Consider the following 17,302-nt stretch of genomic DNA (forward strand, 5'->3'; position numbering starts at 1 on the left):
AAAAAAAGTGCACAGGGTACATTCAAGTACTCAATGAGTACAATCCAAACCAACAAAAAAAAGTTAGATTTTTCAAACTTCGATGCCAACTTCACATAGCTATTTATCTCCTGATAATTCAATCGGTTGGAACCGGCGGAGAGGTACATTGAACACGAGAGTTTGTAAGGAAAAAAAGATCGATTTTGCAAATTTCATTTTTCCTGAGATGTGGGAGAGATCGGATGAAAATCTTCCCTCTACTGTCTTTTATGAAATATAAATAAATATGTTGATACAGCGAGCGTCAGCAGATTGAGATCTCAGTGGTCCGAGGGTCCGGATTGCATTACATTCATTTAATATCGCGTCGGAGAATTGCGTGTGCATTCAGCGATAAAAAAAAACCTCAATTGGCAAAAATGGAGGTCAGAGTTGCATTAAAATATTGATAGAACCGCAGGGAGGAAACGCGTGCATCTTCCCTCACATGTTGATCGAATTTTTTTATTTCACTATATGGATATTATCATCACGAATATTGCAGGATGAAATCAATTCAAATTGCCCGGATAATTCCTCAGATAATCAGAAACCATTATACCAGTCGAAAAAATTATACTCTTGAACGGATCTGCCACCGAAAAATTCCCCATTACGATAAATAACGATTAAATAATTAAATAATTCATATTAAATTGAAGAAATGAGAGAAAAGTGAATTTTCGAAAGCCTAGAAAAATCCTCAACTGAAATAAAACCCACAGTATTGATAATTCCAAAGAATTCTAATCGCTTAAAAGTTAAAAATTGCATAAAGAATCATGACTCACAAAGCCATTAGTTTCCCACAATTGTAAATTAATTTTTCAATCTAAATTCAGTGATTCAGCCGTAGTTTCTTTCACTCTCCATCGAACAATTGCGAGCTCAGTGTTCAGGGAATTCTTCCACCTTCAGAATGGCGAAAAAGAATTTATTTTATACCGTCGGTATGAAATAAATTGTCCTTTCAAAACGACTCCTGCAATGTGAGAAATCCTTTCGACTCCCGAGTGAAAAGAAACGAGAGAACAGGCCGAGCTGTTCAGGCCCGGTTAAAAGGCACGATTCGTGCTGAGACCCGGGTAGGGCCTGTTTTTTTTTTTTGCCACCATTTTTTACTCCATCCTCAGCTCAATTTTTCCCCCTTTATTTCCAACTGCGAATAACAGTATATCTGGAACTCCTCTCGGGAGCCACGCAGAGGTTCATAATGCGAGTGAGCAAAAGGAAAAAAAATGAAGGAAAAAAAAAACAAGATTGACGTACAAAAAAGGATGAAAAAAACGGATGGCGGAGTGAGAGAAAGAGATTGAAAAATGCCAAACCACTCTTGTGGTTCTCATCGAATTTGATACAGCATCACGATAGCCACATTTTCGTTTAGTTTACGGTGGGATATTGTGTGTCCCTTCGGCACACCGCGAGGCCATCGGCTACACCATCATATTGCGTAATTGTTTTTTTTTTCACATTATGAGATCACTCGTTACTCGATACTATAGCGCAATTATCTGCGTCATCGGTTATCGGATTGTCCAAAAATTTATGAAAATTCATCTGAATATTCCGAGAGGAATTCACGGTTATATCGAGTTATTTATCAAATCATTCGTCACCTGAATACACCGATGAACGAGATGGAATAAACGAAAATTTTTGTCCCGAAATTACATCCAAATATTTTGAAGGATTCTGCGGTATTTATCTGACCGAGGCGGAAGTGATTTAGCTGATCCTAAAGTCAAATATTATCCAGAGAAAAATATGCAAATATTATCTACAAAAAAAATTATCTCCGTTGTGATTATGATAGATCAATATCTCTGGAAATCGTTAATGGTGAGAATTGAAGGGGAAGGAGGGGAGCAAAAAATATCTTGACATCTTCTTTTTGAAAGTCTTTTCACTCGCATGCTGTGAGCTACTCCTAGATATTATCATGAATTATCTTTAGTTCATCGAACTGCGGTGGAAGTAGTCCAGCCGAGTTATCCTGAAACCAGCTGTTTTCAGAAATTGAAACCACGATAATTGTAGAATAGAATAAAAATAAAGATCGCAGAATGAACGTCAACCGAGATATAATTCAATAAAGAAATTGAAAACTCCTTGATCGAGAACAATGATCCATGTAACGTAACGGTAATGGGATAGATTTTTAACCCGTCATCATTCCCGAGAGGAGAAAGTAATAATCCGATCGACAGTATCAAGTCCTCAGTCCCCATCATTCCCCTCTAAATCCTCATCTTTTTGTCTCAACAAAAGGAAGCTACATTGATCAGTGGCTTTGTCCCTTGCCCCCAAGTACTCCATCACGTGTGCAAGAGGAAAGATCTAAGCCACAACTGAAGAAAGAATAAAGCGAAACAATTCCCAATAAAACACAAATAAACCAGCAAGGAACGGTTAAAAAACGACAAAGTGCGTTATCTTATCTAAAAGCCGTGTAGAAACGATCGAGTCTCAGCTCTGGTGCAATGGTGCCCCGATAGTCGATAACAGCTATCGTTTAAAAAGACGAGTTGAACGTCGATACCTTTGAAAAATCGTCAAACCCTGTTTTCCATCCATTGTGATACAGTAATGCTTCCGTATTGAGAAATAATGGAGTAACACTTCACCCATAACGAAATACATTTCTCAAAAACTTGTCAAGAAACAAGAAAGACTGAGACTTTCACCTCAAATCATCACCAACAATATTAATTCGTAGAGAAGAGTGACCTAAAACAGTCTCTTTTGATTAATTGTCTTTTTTGTAATACGTGCCCTCTCAGAAATAAATTCATTACGGATATTTGTTCGAGATGGCAGGAACTCAATAATTTCTTTTCTTTTACCATTTACACAAAATAAAGCAGAAAACCAGGAAAAGCCAGAAATGCTAAAATCGGTTAAAAAATGATTGACAAGGTCGTCTGTATTTATTTTTACACGTGTTTCTAGCAAATCTGGTCTTCTCAGACAGTCACGCCAGTCGAGTCTTCAAGTACGTATCCAGCCTGAGGGGGCAATGAGTAAATACCTGTAATACATTCCACTCAAGTGCAGAACCACAAGAGACCTAGTCGGTCGCATACTTTTATTTTTCCACTCTATCTTCAGCAATTTTTTTTCCCCTCACTGTTAAAAGCTCGTAACGGATAGAGACACATGGGTGCCAGGTCGGCACCGCAATGCAGTCTACAACCGCTTCGAGTAATCACAGGACAGTCTCCACATGTGTCTATACAAACTGTACCTGAAGACTCAATGCTGGGTGTATTAATGTCAACATTGAAACGCGATAATGAAAGACAAACTCCAGCGATTACGATTTATCGACTGAAAAAATAAAGATTTTATTATTTTTTCCGTGTTGTCGCACTCGTCTTCGGAGGATAAAATACCAGACAAATGCGAGTGAACAAGGACAAGGAATTTTGTCATACTCGAGTGCACCCAACAACTATTTTTAGCCAGATCCAACTTAGAACTTACTCGAATAACTGATTACCGACTAATCTCAAAGGCTATGGATTTCAGAGGAAAATATTTTGAGGCGTATTTCCTCGGAAATTTAATTGGGTTGCAAAAAAAAATCGTCTAGATTTAACAGAATAGTGAAAAATCCTGGTAGCTATGGTTTCCCTTCCACAACACAGTCCCCCCAGGTCATAATGACCCCTAAAAATCAAATCGCCATTAATCCCCCGAATTTTCACCCCCAATAACGATCGCAACCCAAGAGAACGTCACAACCGGCGCCTCGTGACTCCACAACGACCATCCTAACATCATTATTGCGGTCGACATGCACGGTTTGTTTGTCCGTACATTATGCCCACTCTTCCCACCAAGAGATCATCTCCACTCGTCCTTGGTAGTAAAATAATTCTCATGAACTCCGAGATAAACGCTACGAAACCCAGTGGAACAACTCCCCACCTCTCCAATGAAAATAAGAATGAAAAAAATGCAAAATAAAATGACTACTCCAAGAAACGTGCAAAATAACAAGTTTGGTACGTTCAAGAGTTTTCAGGGAATCGGATAAAAAGAGCAAGATGGATTGGAGTTGTACTCAAGGCCGTGTGTGTGCCTCGAGAGAAGGCTACAGGTAAAATACCAACTTGCAGTATACAGTTTGATACTCGGGGACTGGATACATCTCCAGGGGGCTAGAGGAGAGGAGAGGAAGATCGCACTCCTTATGGACATTCGGATCGGCTCACCGAGTGTTTTCGTATAAAAAAGGGTCCCGTCGGTTCGTGCTCTTTAAAAGGGGTTCCAGGCATCCTTCTTGATCCCCTCGAGTGTGTCCGGACGATTCAGTCCAACCAAGAGAGACGCACTCGAGAGGATACCAAAGGGAATGAGAGAGACGAGAGAGAAATGCACAGCGAATGTACAAGAGCCACGAGAACCGAAAGAAGAAAAAAAGATGAATAAAAAAAAAAATATACCCGTCGAGATTTTTTGGAGGCTTGAGCCCGGAAAATGCGGAGATTTGAGGTCACTTCCGTGGCAGGGGACCCAGAGGATGAGAAAAACAACCGGCAATGTGCCTCTGGTTTTTTTCAGAGCATCCCTCAGGGAAAAAAAAAATCCTATCCCACCCACCAATCTACATCAAGAGTATTTGTTTTGCTCTCGACTCACCAGGAAGTTTTTCCAAACGATGGTTCACCAGTTGTTGTTCACCAGACTCCCTCATCGACTTCCTGGGGCACTAATTGAAATCACGATAGTCGTTTTGCACTCCCGGAGACCGGGACGAGTAGCACGACTACTGTGGCACACGGGCGTCGCGTCAGTACGCATAATTGAACTAATTTAAACCCAGCATCAACATTTAACGAGTAAACAATGGTGTTGGGTTGTTTATCCCGACGGGGGGAGAATTGCACTTGTTGGAAACAACTTTGTCCACGATACACTGCAGGGGTAACAATGTTTGGCTGGAGAATAAACTACACTGTCAAGATACGTCCGCACGCTAGCGTATATTAATCGTCACTACGGTGGCTCGAATGCTGTGGAAACACACACCAATGCACAACTAGACGTGCATTTGCTGGATTTTGAGAGCGGGAGAGAACGAAAAACACACGACATCTGTCTGTCATTCAATGCAACCACTTCTCAAGCATTATGCTACCCTGGAGACGCCATCCTATGGTTTTATCAACAGGTCGTCACAGAGAAAATTACTTCAATCTCATTGCCACTTATTTGAAAAACAAAACACTACAAAATCACTGATAAAATACCTCATGTCCATTTTTGTTATTCACTTAACACTTTTTTTTATCATTTATTATTAATAAAAAATATTACTCACTACTGAAATCCCGAAAACACGTTTTTTTATTTTATGAAATTCACCACCGAAAATCCCCTCACAATTTTCAAAAAATGGCGATCAGAGATGGATATTTTCGTTTTGCGAAATTTGATATCGCTCTTCTTCGCTATTTACTGATATATACACTTGAATTCTATTATCAAACTGTCGCCAGGTGTTAGTAATTCTTTATTATTATGTTCTTGATATTATTTTGTGAGTTTAATCCTATTTTTAGAGGAAAAGTGGAGAAGCTTCCGACAATGACGCCACAAGACTATACAGACCTGCGGCCATTTTGACTACATGCGTGGAGACAGTGCGCGAAGGACCGAGTCGTTGGCGCCTAAATTTTCTATTTCCGTTTGCTAATTCTCCATTTCGATGAAATAATTATGAAATCGATTAAAATTTAATGCCTTATTTAAACTGATGATTTTAAATGCAGTTTCCCTCAGAATTGGAGAACTCAGAGTAAAATCTTTTGTTTTACTAGGCCGGTAGCATTTTCCCGCCTGAACATGCGTACTGTGAGTGCGCGGGATGATGAAGCCAGTCGACCGGTGAATTTAGCACGGGAATATCCAGTTCGTGTTGTTTTTCGGGTAGTTTGTTTTGAAGTGATAAAACCATGAATATTCGTGATGACATGACTCTAGTGAAGCAAGACGCTTAATAATGTGATATGTGGAACATCTGTGAATCGTTGGTTGTGAATTTTGGAGAAAGGACGAGATTTTTTTTCGTTGTCTTTCTGACGAGATGAGGAATGCAAAGACAGGACGAGGTACGAAGTATGATTCAACAATGTTTTTATTTTCATCTGCTATCCAGTCGTCGTAGAACGTAAAATCGTTATTGATTGCAATATTAAACACATTCGGGAACGTGTGAGGATTTTTATTAATTATTTATCGGATGACGAATAAAAAAATGGCGTAACGTCGAGTGGAATGAGTACGGATATTATTTTGCTCGAATTCTCCTCCATAAACACACGTACCCCAGTACGTGGAAGCAAGTGAATAAAATAGCCATGGAGATGAGGTCCAGCCAGAAGTGGTTCTCGTCAAAGTCGTACATCTGCATGACTTCAGATCCATCAGTGACGCAGGGCAGTTCGGGTTGAAAAATTGAGGAATCACAAGCTTAAAAAATCGTTCAAATAATTGATCAATTAAAAAACTCGTCGCCAAGTCGAAAATTCAATAGAGAAAAATGATAAAATGCGATAAAATAATATTTCTGGAGGACTCACAAATATTTTGTACTCCTCGCCACTGGACGATCGTCAGAGCCTCTGTCGAATGCAGAAGCCAGGAGATGTACCTGACCCATTTGATGTAAAGTGGAAGAGAGCTGAAAATATTTTGCAGTGAAGTCAACCCCACAGGATAAATCCCAATGAATCCGAATAAATCCCGTACCTTAATTTGATGAAAGGCCCCATTGTGATCATCAGAATATAATCAAAAGGCACAAGATACGCCAACGCCAAGGGAACCGTCTCGAACGCAGCCGAGAAGAAACATCCTACAATTTTTATTATTTCTAACGAAGTGTGGGGTAATAGCTAAAAAAATTGGAATTACTTGCCACAAGCTGTGGAGACATTCATCGTGAAGATCGTTACGAGAAGAGTGAGTCCGAATGCCTGGGCTGTATTTCTGAGACCTGCTAGCCAGTAAATTATCGTCGTGAAGCACACAGGCTCGACAATTAATCCAGGAAACTAAAAACAAAGAAATCACCAGAAAATAAAAATAAAACACAGAAAAAATGGGGAAAAATGACAACTGGGAATGCACTAGACTCACCAACGATATTAATCTGGAGATATAATAAAGATGTGTGGAGTACATGCCAGCCTTGTTTTCCCTGAGAAACAGCGGTAATTCTTGAGGGAAAAGGGAGAGAGTGGCATACATCGGGAAAAACGTGTTCTCTGTTACGAGGATAAACAGGACCCCTTGGACTGCCTGAACTCCCAATTGGTTCATACTTACTGCTCCAACAAAGCATAATCCAGCCATCGTGGCAACACACTGAAAAACATAAATCATTTCTCTCAAGCATATCTCGTAAAAATATATTTATTTTAATGCAAGTGTCTATTTATTCGGGAATTAACGAGGAGTTACGAGTTTCTGGAGGATTCTGATGAATTCTATGGAAGGATCTCGCAGCACTTGGAAGAAGCCACGGTGGGTCAACCAGAAGAGCCTTGTCCACCATCTTGGATGTTTACTAGAAAAAAAATATCCAGATTGAGGAAAAACGAATGAGAATGGATAGAATTTTTGAAGAATCGGACAGAGTTACTTACAAATCATCAAAAATATCGCTTTTCCACTGCGAAATAAAAATTCACTCTTTGAATGGAAAATCAATAAACCTCACTTCTTGATTATTGAAAATTTCAAGTTTTACACTTGAAGATTGATGAGTAAACTGCGAATTAAATAAAATCCTCACATGGTATGCCTTCGAGATATGAACCTCCAGTTGTAACGTGACATCCATTTCTTTACAAGAGTCACTCGTGAGAAATGCATCGCAGACCCTCTGAGCAGCTCTTCTGCAGCTCTCCTCATCCCTGGGGGCTATCGCCAAGGTAGCCACGAGGAAATCAGCTGGGTTGTAATTACTGGGACACTCGTAGCCCTGTCTGAACCCAAAAACACAATCTCAAAATTTTCCGCAATGAAAAAAATGAACAAATCGCGTGTGATCGGTTAGTGCGTGGAAGTGAGTGAAGTTACCGTGAAAAGAACACAAGTGCCTGATCTCTAGTCCCAGCAAATGCAATTCTCCCATCAGCCACGAGTATAATCCGATGAAAATTATCGAATATAGCTGAACTCGGTTGATGAATGGTGCAGAGAACAGTTCTCCCTCGATTTGCAAATGCAGTCAAGTGAGATATGAGGACAATGGCTGAATTTGAGTCTTGACCAGTGGTTGGTTCATCCAGGAACAGAATTTTGGGATCAGTGAGAAGCTGAGGACAAAGAGAAGCAATCGAGTGATCGACTCAGACGACCGGTCAGTATAAATTAATTTCCACAAAACGCAAAATACAATTTCCCTATCTCTGTTTATTTACTTCAGTTGCAAATGCCAGTCTTTTTTTTTCTCCTCCGGACAGCACTTTGTCGTCCCCTCCGGAGCCAATCCTCACCCCAGATCTCTCGAAAAGTCCCACTTCCCGTAACAGACCGTTTATCTTTTCTCGAACCTCTCGCGTCGCTATTCTCCGATCCAACTTCATTCTAGCCTTGAGAACAGTGGCAAAACGTCCGTTGAATTTTGAGAAAGATCTATTTAAATTCAATTGAGCGAACGTTACCATGAACCACAGGTGCTCCAGGACTGTCATCGTACCGATGAAGATGTCTTCCTGGTGCATAAATCCACTGTGATGTTTCATGTATTTGGACTCCACTGGGTGGCCGTTCACTCTTATGTCCCCATGCACCACCACTCCGGCTGAAATAATTAATTAATTCCAATCGTGCGTTAATAATTCTAAAAATTCAATGACCAAATGAACTCACGAGCCGTTCGATATGCAAGGGCGGTCATGAGAGAACTTTTCCCTGCACCGCTCCCTCCCAATATCGCCGTTAAATCCCCAGGTTTCAAAACACCACGAACTAAAACAATAAAAATTTCCATTTGCGGTTATTGTAACTGGGAAAACTACTGCCGTTGATCTTCACCATTATTAATTATTTGTTTGCAAATATTGCTGCTCCCCCGATCCACAGCATAAACCGATAAATCTCTCCAGGATAATGTAACTCCTTGATTACTCCCCGAAGGTCCAGGAGTCATTGATCTCCTGGAAAATCCCATGGGTTCTTCATTTTTCGGAGGTTCCAACATCTTCATTAAAAAAAAATTTGTAACTAGTTAAATTCACATTGAATTGAATTATTTCACTCCTTAATTAATTAATCAATTATCAAGCGATAAAATTTTGTGGTTGGATAAGAATAAAACATGTCGTCAGTTCAATGACACTGAAAATGTGCGGATAAATTAACAACACTGGCACTGGTCCCTTCGGGAGGAAACCTTAGCGCTGAAATGCGACTGGGACCTCTTGGTTACCGCAATCGACTGCCCTCACGAGGGCTTGGGACACGCAGCACCAGTTGAGGCCTCCAATGAAGGGGGAAACGACTGATAGACTGTGTAATTCCCAGACCTATTAATGAGTCTTCCGACAAATCACTAGGGATATTCCACTCAGAGTACAAAAATCCCCGTTCTCTCCATTTTTTTTTTCATATATTTTTTTTTTATCTCTCTCCAGAGGGATAAGTATCTGGGGATTACTGTAACTGAACACTGAAACCCTAGACTTGCATTGCGACGACGCTGCAATATTCCTTTCTGACGAAGTAAACAAATAAAGAACAGTCGATCAAAGTAAAAAAAATATTAAACCGAGGAAAATGAACAATTTTTATAAAATCATTCAAATTAATTCATTGGTTGAGTCTTCAATTAATTTAACTCGGAATTTTTCATTTAATTTTCCATTTATTTGGAATAATTCAATTGATTATTCTCTTGACGGAATTTTTTAAATATTTTGAATAAAAATGTTGATGGGTCAGAGTTCAAAGAATTTTTTTAGTCGTGGTGATATCAGATATCACTTCCTCAGCTGGTGCTGAAAATCCCATGCACTCCATTTTCATGGGGCGGCATTCCCTCACCCACAATTGTTTTTTTTATTCATATAATACACAAAAAGTGATGTGGTCGCACGGTGTGCCTGTCAACCGGTTTGTCATGACACCGATATCGACGTGGTCAGAATGTCTATACAACCTGGACAGGAAATTCTCCTGGAAAATGTGCGATTTCAAATTTCAAGGGACAGTTGTGGCATCAGAGCAGTCGAAATCGATTACGAATGATCATCGAAGATCAGAGGACAAGGGAAGGAAACAAATATTCAACACTAGAGTCAATTAAATCTTTATTTTACTCTTCCCAAAAATTCAACCAGAGAACAAGTCGAGTTCGAGACTTCACCTGTTCATACAAGCACATTTTTGGAATGCATTTTTTGATAAAAATGTAAATCGATTCAAGTTTTTCGTAAAGTTTTCGATAACAACGCCAAAAACGCGATGAACCTGAAGCTGACGATGAGAGCACAGAGCGCGATGATATCTCTGTAAAAATCCCCCTATAACAATAAAAAATGAAGAAAAAGTGAAATAAATTTGGAATGACTCCAATTTTTTGAAGACAACAATTGATATTGGATGTCAAGAATTAGCGGATCAGAATGATCACGAACCTCATCGAAGTTGTAGGTCTGCAGGACCATGTGGCCTGTCTTAGGACAGGTCGCATTACTGCGCGTGCAGGCTATTGTTTCAACCTCGGACCACTGGTTAATGAGCAGTGCCTCATTACCGTAACGAAACCACGACAGATAGGAGAACCACTCGAAGTACACAGGAACAGATCTGCACAAAAAAAAATCGTGAAACCAAACCCGACGGACAACACGAAATAACGAACAGAAAAAAAATTCCATAATTTCCAATATGAATAAATTAACGAATAAAAATATTGCCATCAATAAAAAAACGAATGCTCACGCAGTGTTCAGGAAGAATCCCCCGAATAACAAAAATGGGATGATCACAGGAGGACCGACAGACAAAGCCATAGAAATATTAGTGCTGGCACACGAAATGAGATATCCTGCAACAAAAAAATGAAAATCCTAGTAAAATCAAACGTTAAGATGTGCATTGATTTAATTCAATAACAAAAAGAAAATCCCTCATTGGAATAAAATGTGGATTATTCGAGATTACCGATTGGAACAGTAAGCGTTCATGCAAGAGCTCTTGTAATGCGATCACCGTGTAACTCTATCAAGTGTGAGTGAATATAATCCAATCCCACTAGATTCAAATAACTCGCACTGGATAAATCTCCGTCATTACCCCACTAAACTCAGCCAAAATCTGAAATTCAATTTTACCGAATGAAGTCGCGACGTTGGCAATGAGCGTCATGACTCCAGCGGCGATGAAGAAGTGATCGACCCCAGGATATAATCCGACCATCGGGTAGACTATCGTCGTGAAAAGAACGGGGACTGCCACGAAAATTGGTGCCTCTGCAAGGGTTTTGCATATGAAATAAATATCTGTCCGGTACATTCCATTCCTGTGCTCTCGTAGGAATATCGGTAGCTCAGCGCAGAAAACCTGAAACCATCAATTCTCCATAAAATATTGAAAATTCGATGATTTATTTTCCCGGGAAATATTTCCAAATTGAATTCAATCTCTTTTATAATTATATTGGGTAAATGAAACCTCGAAAATCAGGGATTTCTCACACTGATAACAGCGAAAACATTCTGGAAGGTCATGTTCGTCAGAAAAATAAAGAGTGCGCCATTTATGTTCATCACACCGTCTTGATCTAGCCTCTGCCCATAGTAGATCACTCCGATCAACAGAGACACCATCTGAGAAAGATTGGGCATATCGATGAATAATTAATCAATTAATTGATGGATTTACTCAACTCACAAGTGTCTGAAGTAATCGAACTTTGATGAGAATCGGCTCCTTGATGACGGACAACCAGGACCTCCAGAGGACTGCGCGAAATTGCTCGCACCAGGAGGCCTTGTATGGCGACCTCCCATTATCCTTTCCCTGAGGGTTCCTCAGGGACTCCTCGAATTCCCCCTGTATCGTCTCAGCCTCGAGAGCGATTTTAGTTCCGTTGTCACTCCTCTGAAATGCGTCGCAGACCGCGTTGATGGTGTGTCTGCAGGAGGCCTCACGTCCTGGCACCACCGCCAGAACCTGTACGAAGTAATCTGCCGGATTGTAATTACTGGGGCAAACAGCCCCCATCCTAAAAAATTAATTTGTGATAGGAATGAAAAACGTGTAGCTTTCCACGGGTTTCGTGCGCGCATACAAAACTTTCTTATTGAAAAAAAAATAATAATGGATTGACGAACGTTTTGAAAAACGCATAAGCTTGTTCAGAAGTCCCCATGAAGGCGACACGTCCTTCGGCCATGAGGAGGATTCTATCAAAAAGGGCAAATAGCTCTGAAGACGGCTGATGAAGGGTCGCGATGATAGTTTTTCCTCTGGCTGAAGAATAAAAAATTCCTCCACAAATAAAACTAATACACCCCTCTTTTTCTGATTGTTACAGACCTGTTAGAGCCTTCAGCACGGACACCACCTGGTGCGCCATGAAGGAGTCGAGTCCTGACGTGGGTTCATCGCAGAACATCAGTGGCGGATCGGTGAGTACCTCAGAAGCAAATGACAATCTTTTCATTTCTCCACCGGAGAGGCCTTTCACCCGCCCGGGGACCCCGATGATCGTATCCCTGCATTTTGTCAGCGCCAACTGCGTTGTGCAAGTCAAACGTCGAGAATCATTTATAATTGATGATTACTCGAATCGGTTATACGGTTTTTCGGATAATTACATAGTTAAAAAAAATTTACTTCGGATATGACGTCGTTGACTCTTTTAACCCGCTGCTTATACGGTATGTCCCGGTCCATTCGCACCATAGCTTGAAACAATAAATGCTCGCGCACCGTGAGAGTCCCTACGAATATATCATCCTGCTGTACATACGCCGTTCTCGACGTAAGAACACTCGATGTGACTCGTCGTCCATTCGCAGCCATCGTCCCCGAGACAGTTATACCTCGGGATGAGCGAAATGTCAGGGCATTCAATAAGGTCGTCTTCCCCGCGCCCGAAGACCCCATTATCACCAATAATTCCCCAGGATAAGCAACTCCACAAGCTAAACCAAACATTTTTTTTTTAACAAAATAGAAAAATTATTGGCAATTAAATTCTGCGCGGTAATTCCAATTTTTAATAGCGAAAACGACCAATGAGATGAAACATCATAAATGTTTTTCTATAAATAATTCACCAGTGTTGTGTAATTGCGAGTGTGTGGTTGCGTTAAACCACGAGTCGGAGCATCCCATCGCAGTGGCGAATTGGAATTTCAATTTTTTTTTACAACTATATTTTATCCCCCGTTCGCACCGAGTTTATTGAATTCTCACCGTCTTTGAGAATATGTCTCTGCTCAACCGGTTTTTTCCTCCGGAACATACGATCCCAGGCCCTGCCATTACGCGACGTGTAGTAGACGTTTACCTCACTCCAGGTGTAGGTGATCCTGTCGTTGGTATCTGGAATGGAATGGGTCTCATATTTAGAGACCACTGGCTCCATTCGGAGGATAGCCTCGGTCCTGGGTGTGTGGGTATCGGGATGATGACCATTTTCCTTCGTCTGGAATTAACTCATTATTTTATTAACAATTTCTAACGATAGACAATCGATAATTATGAATGGAGAACAGGGGAGTGACTGAGGAGAGCGAATTTACGATGGATTCTTATCAGTTATTGCCTCAATTATCTTCAATAACGGGTGTTGCATAATTTCAATGGGTCTCTGGGGAATTAACGGATAGGATTTAAATGCACAAGGATATGTGGAAAACATAAAAGAGTGCAGGAGAACCCTAGGCTCCGACGCCTAATCTCCCCATGAGTTCTCGATTTTCAGTGGGAAGCCCTCCGGAACCACTACGGCTTCCGGTGACGATCTTCTTCGGTCCTTTTCTCTTGACATTTCTCGTTAATGTCAATCCCAAATTTTTTTGAAAATCCCCTCCGCAGAAATACAAATACAACGCGGAATTCTTCTCATGATGGTTTATTCAAACGTCACTTGAGTTATTTTTTTTGTATCTCTCAACTCACGCCACAAAATATAAACAAATTTAATTATTACGATTATCTGTGGGGACTTATATATTATTCTCTGGATTTAATTGATACTTACGAATATCACGGAGTCGTAGGAAGTCCTCTGAGTACTCGTAGAAGGGGTGGGGGTGGTGATGAGGGGTTGATTTTCCTCAGTCGCTGTCATTTCGAGCCGAAGAATCGGTTTTTCCGTTTTGAAAAAAATGTCGCTCGCGCAAATTTATTTTTTGACGGATATTTTTTAGACTGATTTATTTCATTACGTCATTATGCGAGTGATTGTGTCACTTTGTCACGTTTCATCTAGTCTCGAGATAGTTTACAGCAGTGTAAATATGGGGAGAACGAGATATGAATTTTAATGATAGACACTGTCAACCTTCGCGAGATAAAATACTGTCTTTCCGGGGTGAGAGACTCCCGGTGAGGTGTCTTCATTAAATTTAAAGCCTCGGGGCAAATTTTCCACGGGGGAATATCATTACCACAAATTTAGTTTAACGAATTTTTCTTGTGACAAGAGTTGGAACGAAAGTTTGTAGAAATAGTGGAGTTTGAAATTATGGTAATGCCGATCTGTCGGGTTCGGCGATCACGGTATGACTGAATTCCTCCCGCCACTGGGGTAAAGCCGAGCTGGCACCCAATGCGTGTGAGAATAATCGACGCTACGTGTAATAATGAGATTATAGCGATTGCAAAATTCGACAGAAATATCAAAATTCGATCTGAAAGAATAGAATTATTGAAAAACGGGATGTTATTTTCTCAGCAGCAGACAAATGTCAGTAGGAAAACAAAAAAATCACCACGAGTTTTGTATTTTGAAACCATAAATTCCATTTATTTTTTCTCCTCCACTACGGACACTCTCTCTAGCAAAAATATCAATTCACAATGATTAGTATGAGGAAACATATCAACAGGTACGGCTTTGACAGGCACCAGGGGATCTCCACTGTATTGTTTTGACGTTGGTCGCGCTAAATCCACGAGATTTTTGATCGCAGCTTTGGGGTCGCACGAGATGTAGATCAACCTTTTCAATGAATTTGTTTTGCGAAGGGCGAGAACTGCCTGTTGCTCTGAAATGTTTTTTTAATTCGAGTCATAAAAAAATTTTCGCATTTCACAATCGAATTCATCTCGTTAAAGATAAAATCGCACAACATTATGCAATAGAAACTTACGCAATCCTGCACGTGGGGGGTCGACAACAGCCACAACGTCAGGCTTTGTAGTTCTCTGGAGAACAGTTTTAAGTATATCCTCGGCTTTCCCCACAAAAAATTCGCAATTGTCGACATTATTCGCCTTTGCGTTCTCCCTCGCGTCTTTTATTGCACCCGGTACCATTTCCAACCCCAGAACTTCTCCACAATGCTATAAAAAATATCAGTCAGTAATAAATAGTGAAATTCGCATTTCAAAATGACAAACCTTCGAGAAGGCTAGTCCAATAGTTCCAGTTCCACAGCAGACATCCAACACCGATGTATTTTTATTCGGTTTAGCTAAATCTATCGCTGCTTCATAGAGAATCTCAGCTCCTTTTGAATTAACTTGAAAAAACGCCTGAGGGGAGACCCTGAATTTCATGTCCAGTAATTTCTCTTCAATATACTCAGAGCCACTCAGATGCTCGAGTGAGCCGCCTCCTTCTCCCCTAGGGTCTCTAAAAACCCCAAACAAATTCTCAAAAAATGTTTTAAACGAATAATTGACATCGAGTGATTTTTTCCACTCTCCCCGAATTTACCTTCTCGTGATTGTCTGGAAGTACAAGGAAGTCACGTTGGCCTCCTTTCCTTCCTCCTCGAAAAACCTGCAGATACTTTCCTTCAAGGTTGTCAACTCTCCATCACTCAACTCCTGAGGATGAATAACGATAATCAACATGAGATGATTCAATCTTGTGGTTCTGGCAGTGATTTGACTCCAGTACCCCTGATGATTGACAGGATCGTAGGGTTCCAGTTTGGAATCCCTGATGAATTCTTGAAACAATTTGACAGCGGTTTTCATGCTCTTGGGGATGTGACACAGGTCATCGATGGGTCCCACTGCAGTGGATCCAGCTGCATAGCTGGACAACCTGAAGCCTATGACGATTTCCTTACCGTCTCGACTTTTTCCAACTGTGAATTCACACTTATTTCTATATTCCTCAGTCTCATCTGCACTGAGTATTGGCAACAGCTCACAAATCAGGCCATCATTCTTGATTTCTTGTTGCTGGATCCACTTGGAGAGTGGGGCATTCTGCTTCCAAATTGTTTGACCCAGTTTCTCCACGACTGATCGTATTTCCTTGAATTTTATCTCCAGTTGTTTGGGGTACGGAATGTTCCAGAGAGGAGTTGTGCTGGCTTTTACTTGAAGCTCAGGGGAAATTGTTTCTGACTCTTCAAGTTTTTGTTTCTTCGACGAGTCATTTTGGGACTCGATTTTTCGTTTTATGAAGGGGTCCGGTGCTGGTTTCGCTTTCCTTGCCATCAGTTTGCAATTTTTCCAAGTCATTCCGTTGATCGTGTTGATAGCCCTCTCCACAGCTTCTTCACTCTTGAAACAAACAAAAAGCCATCCACTCCCTTTTTTTGGTGGTTTCACTTTGCTCGAGTCCAATTCCAATTTGTTATTCAACAAATTCTTCAACTCCTTCATCCCGTAGTACTTGGGCAGCCCCTGAATCTCTATTTTGTACTTCTCAGAGGTGAAATCCTCCCGATTGAGGTACTCGTATGGATTCCCATTTGTCCCATCGTTGTCCTCATTTGAAACAGTCACTCTAGGATCCTCAGACATTATTCCAACGCGAGAAAAATTAATTTAAACTATTTGTCAACAACAACTATTAAAAGGACAACAGTGAACACGTGTTGTGCATGAACTGAGGCAACGAGAATAGCCCCGCGTAGATTAAAGCCAGATTTCCACAGGACGAAAGAAATTTTATTCCCTCACTTCTCCAAAATTCTTGTTGCTGAGCAATATAAATAATTTCGTAAACATCCCCAAACGATTCTCCAACGATGGGTAATAATTAAAAAGAATTAATTTTTCGTTTGCCAGGTGTTTCCAATTTTGTATTTACCTGCAACCGCTCGATGGCGCCGCCATT

The 17,302-nt window shown here is 40.6% G+C and overlaps 4 protein-coding genes across 10 annotated transcripts in view; all 4 read right to left on the minus strand.

Moving 5' to 3' along the window:
- The window catches only part of RhoGAP19D (Rho GTPase activating protein at 19D), an 81,986-nt gene extending 76,722 nt beyond the window's left edge, over nucleotides 1-5,264 (minus strand). For 5 of the 6 annotated variants that reach the window (XM_011302229.1, XM_011302231.1, XM_011302230.1 and 2 more), the window contains exon 1: nucleotides 4,669-5,258. The gene's annotated coding sequence lies outside the window, so the exon portion shown is untranslated. Of the gene's footprint in view, nucleotides 1-4,668 lie in introns of all 6 variants that reach the window. The other variant, XM_011302232.1, reaches the window with a different exon arrangement.
- An 873-nt stretch (nucleotides 5,265-6,137) lies between these two features.
- Nucleotides 6,138-9,573, minus strand: LOC105264980 (protein scarlet). Of its 2 annotated transcripts, XM_011302233.1 has the most exons (13): nucleotides 9,076-9,572; nucleotides 8,911-9,009; nucleotides 8,703-8,842; nucleotides 8,460-8,630; nucleotides 8,116-8,354; nucleotides 7,829-8,021; nucleotides 7,680-7,705; nucleotides 7,495-7,600; nucleotides 7,171-7,398; nucleotides 6,950-7,085; nucleotides 6,781-6,886; nucleotides 6,612-6,712; nucleotides 6,138-6,501 (listed from the first exon to the last, which is right to left on the minus strand). In XM_011302233.1, the coding sequence occupies exons 1-13, from the start codon at nucleotides 9,245-9,247 to the stop codon at nucleotides 6,320-6,322; spliced, it is 1,899 nt and encodes a 632-aa protein (XP_011300535.1). In that variant the 5' UTR covers nucleotides 9,248-9,572; the 3' UTR covers nucleotides 6,138-6,319. The 2 variants fall into 2 exon arrangements, with proteins under 2 accessions (XP_011300535.1, XP_011300536.1); XM_011302234.1 differs by lacking the exon at nucleotides 6,138-6,501 and having other exon boundaries at nucleotides 6,624-6,712; nucleotides 7,485-7,600; nucleotides 9,076-9,573.
- A 759-nt stretch (nucleotides 9,574-10,332) lies between these two features.
- On the minus strand, nucleotides 10,333-14,766 carry LOC105264982 (eye pigment precursor family transporter white). Its single transcript, XM_011302235.1, has 11 exons — nucleotides 14,258-14,766; nucleotides 13,468-13,699; nucleotides 12,883-13,193; nucleotides 12,583-12,781; nucleotides 12,378-12,516; nucleotides 11,935-12,268; nucleotides 11,739-11,870; nucleotides 11,376-11,604; nucleotides 10,984-11,089; nucleotides 10,677-10,848; nucleotides 10,333-10,562 (listed from the first exon to the last, which is right to left on the minus strand). The coding sequence occupies exons 1-11, from the start codon at nucleotides 14,345-14,347 to the stop codon at nucleotides 10,461-10,463; spliced, it is 2,046 nt and encodes a 681-aa protein (XP_011300537.1). The 5' UTR covers nucleotides 14,348-14,766; the 3' UTR covers nucleotides 10,333-10,460.
- A 255-nt stretch (nucleotides 14,767-15,021) lies between these two features.
- LOC105264983 (tRNA (uracil-5-)-methyltransferase homolog A) lies at nucleotides 15,022-17,079 on the minus strand. Its single transcript, XM_011302236.1, has 4 exons — nucleotides 15,941-17,079; nucleotides 15,622-15,856; nucleotides 15,372-15,564; nucleotides 15,022-15,266 (listed from the first exon to the last, which is right to left on the minus strand). The coding sequence occupies exons 1-4, from the start codon at nucleotides 16,984-16,986 to the stop codon at nucleotides 15,025-15,027; spliced, it is 1,716 nt and encodes a 571-aa protein (XP_011300538.1). The 5' UTR covers nucleotides 16,987-17,079; the 3' UTR covers nucleotides 15,022-15,024.
- Nucleotides 17,080-17,302: the final 223 nt, after the last annotated feature.

The sequence above is a fragment of the Fopius arisanus genome, unplaced genomic scaffold, assembly GCF_000806365.1.
Source record: "Fopius arisanus strain USDA-PBARC FA_bdor unplaced genomic scaffold, ASM80636v1 scaffold00026, whole genome shotgun sequence".
Classification (NCBI taxonomy): Eukaryota; Metazoa; Arthropoda; class Insecta; order Hymenoptera; family Braconidae; genus Fopius; species Fopius arisanus.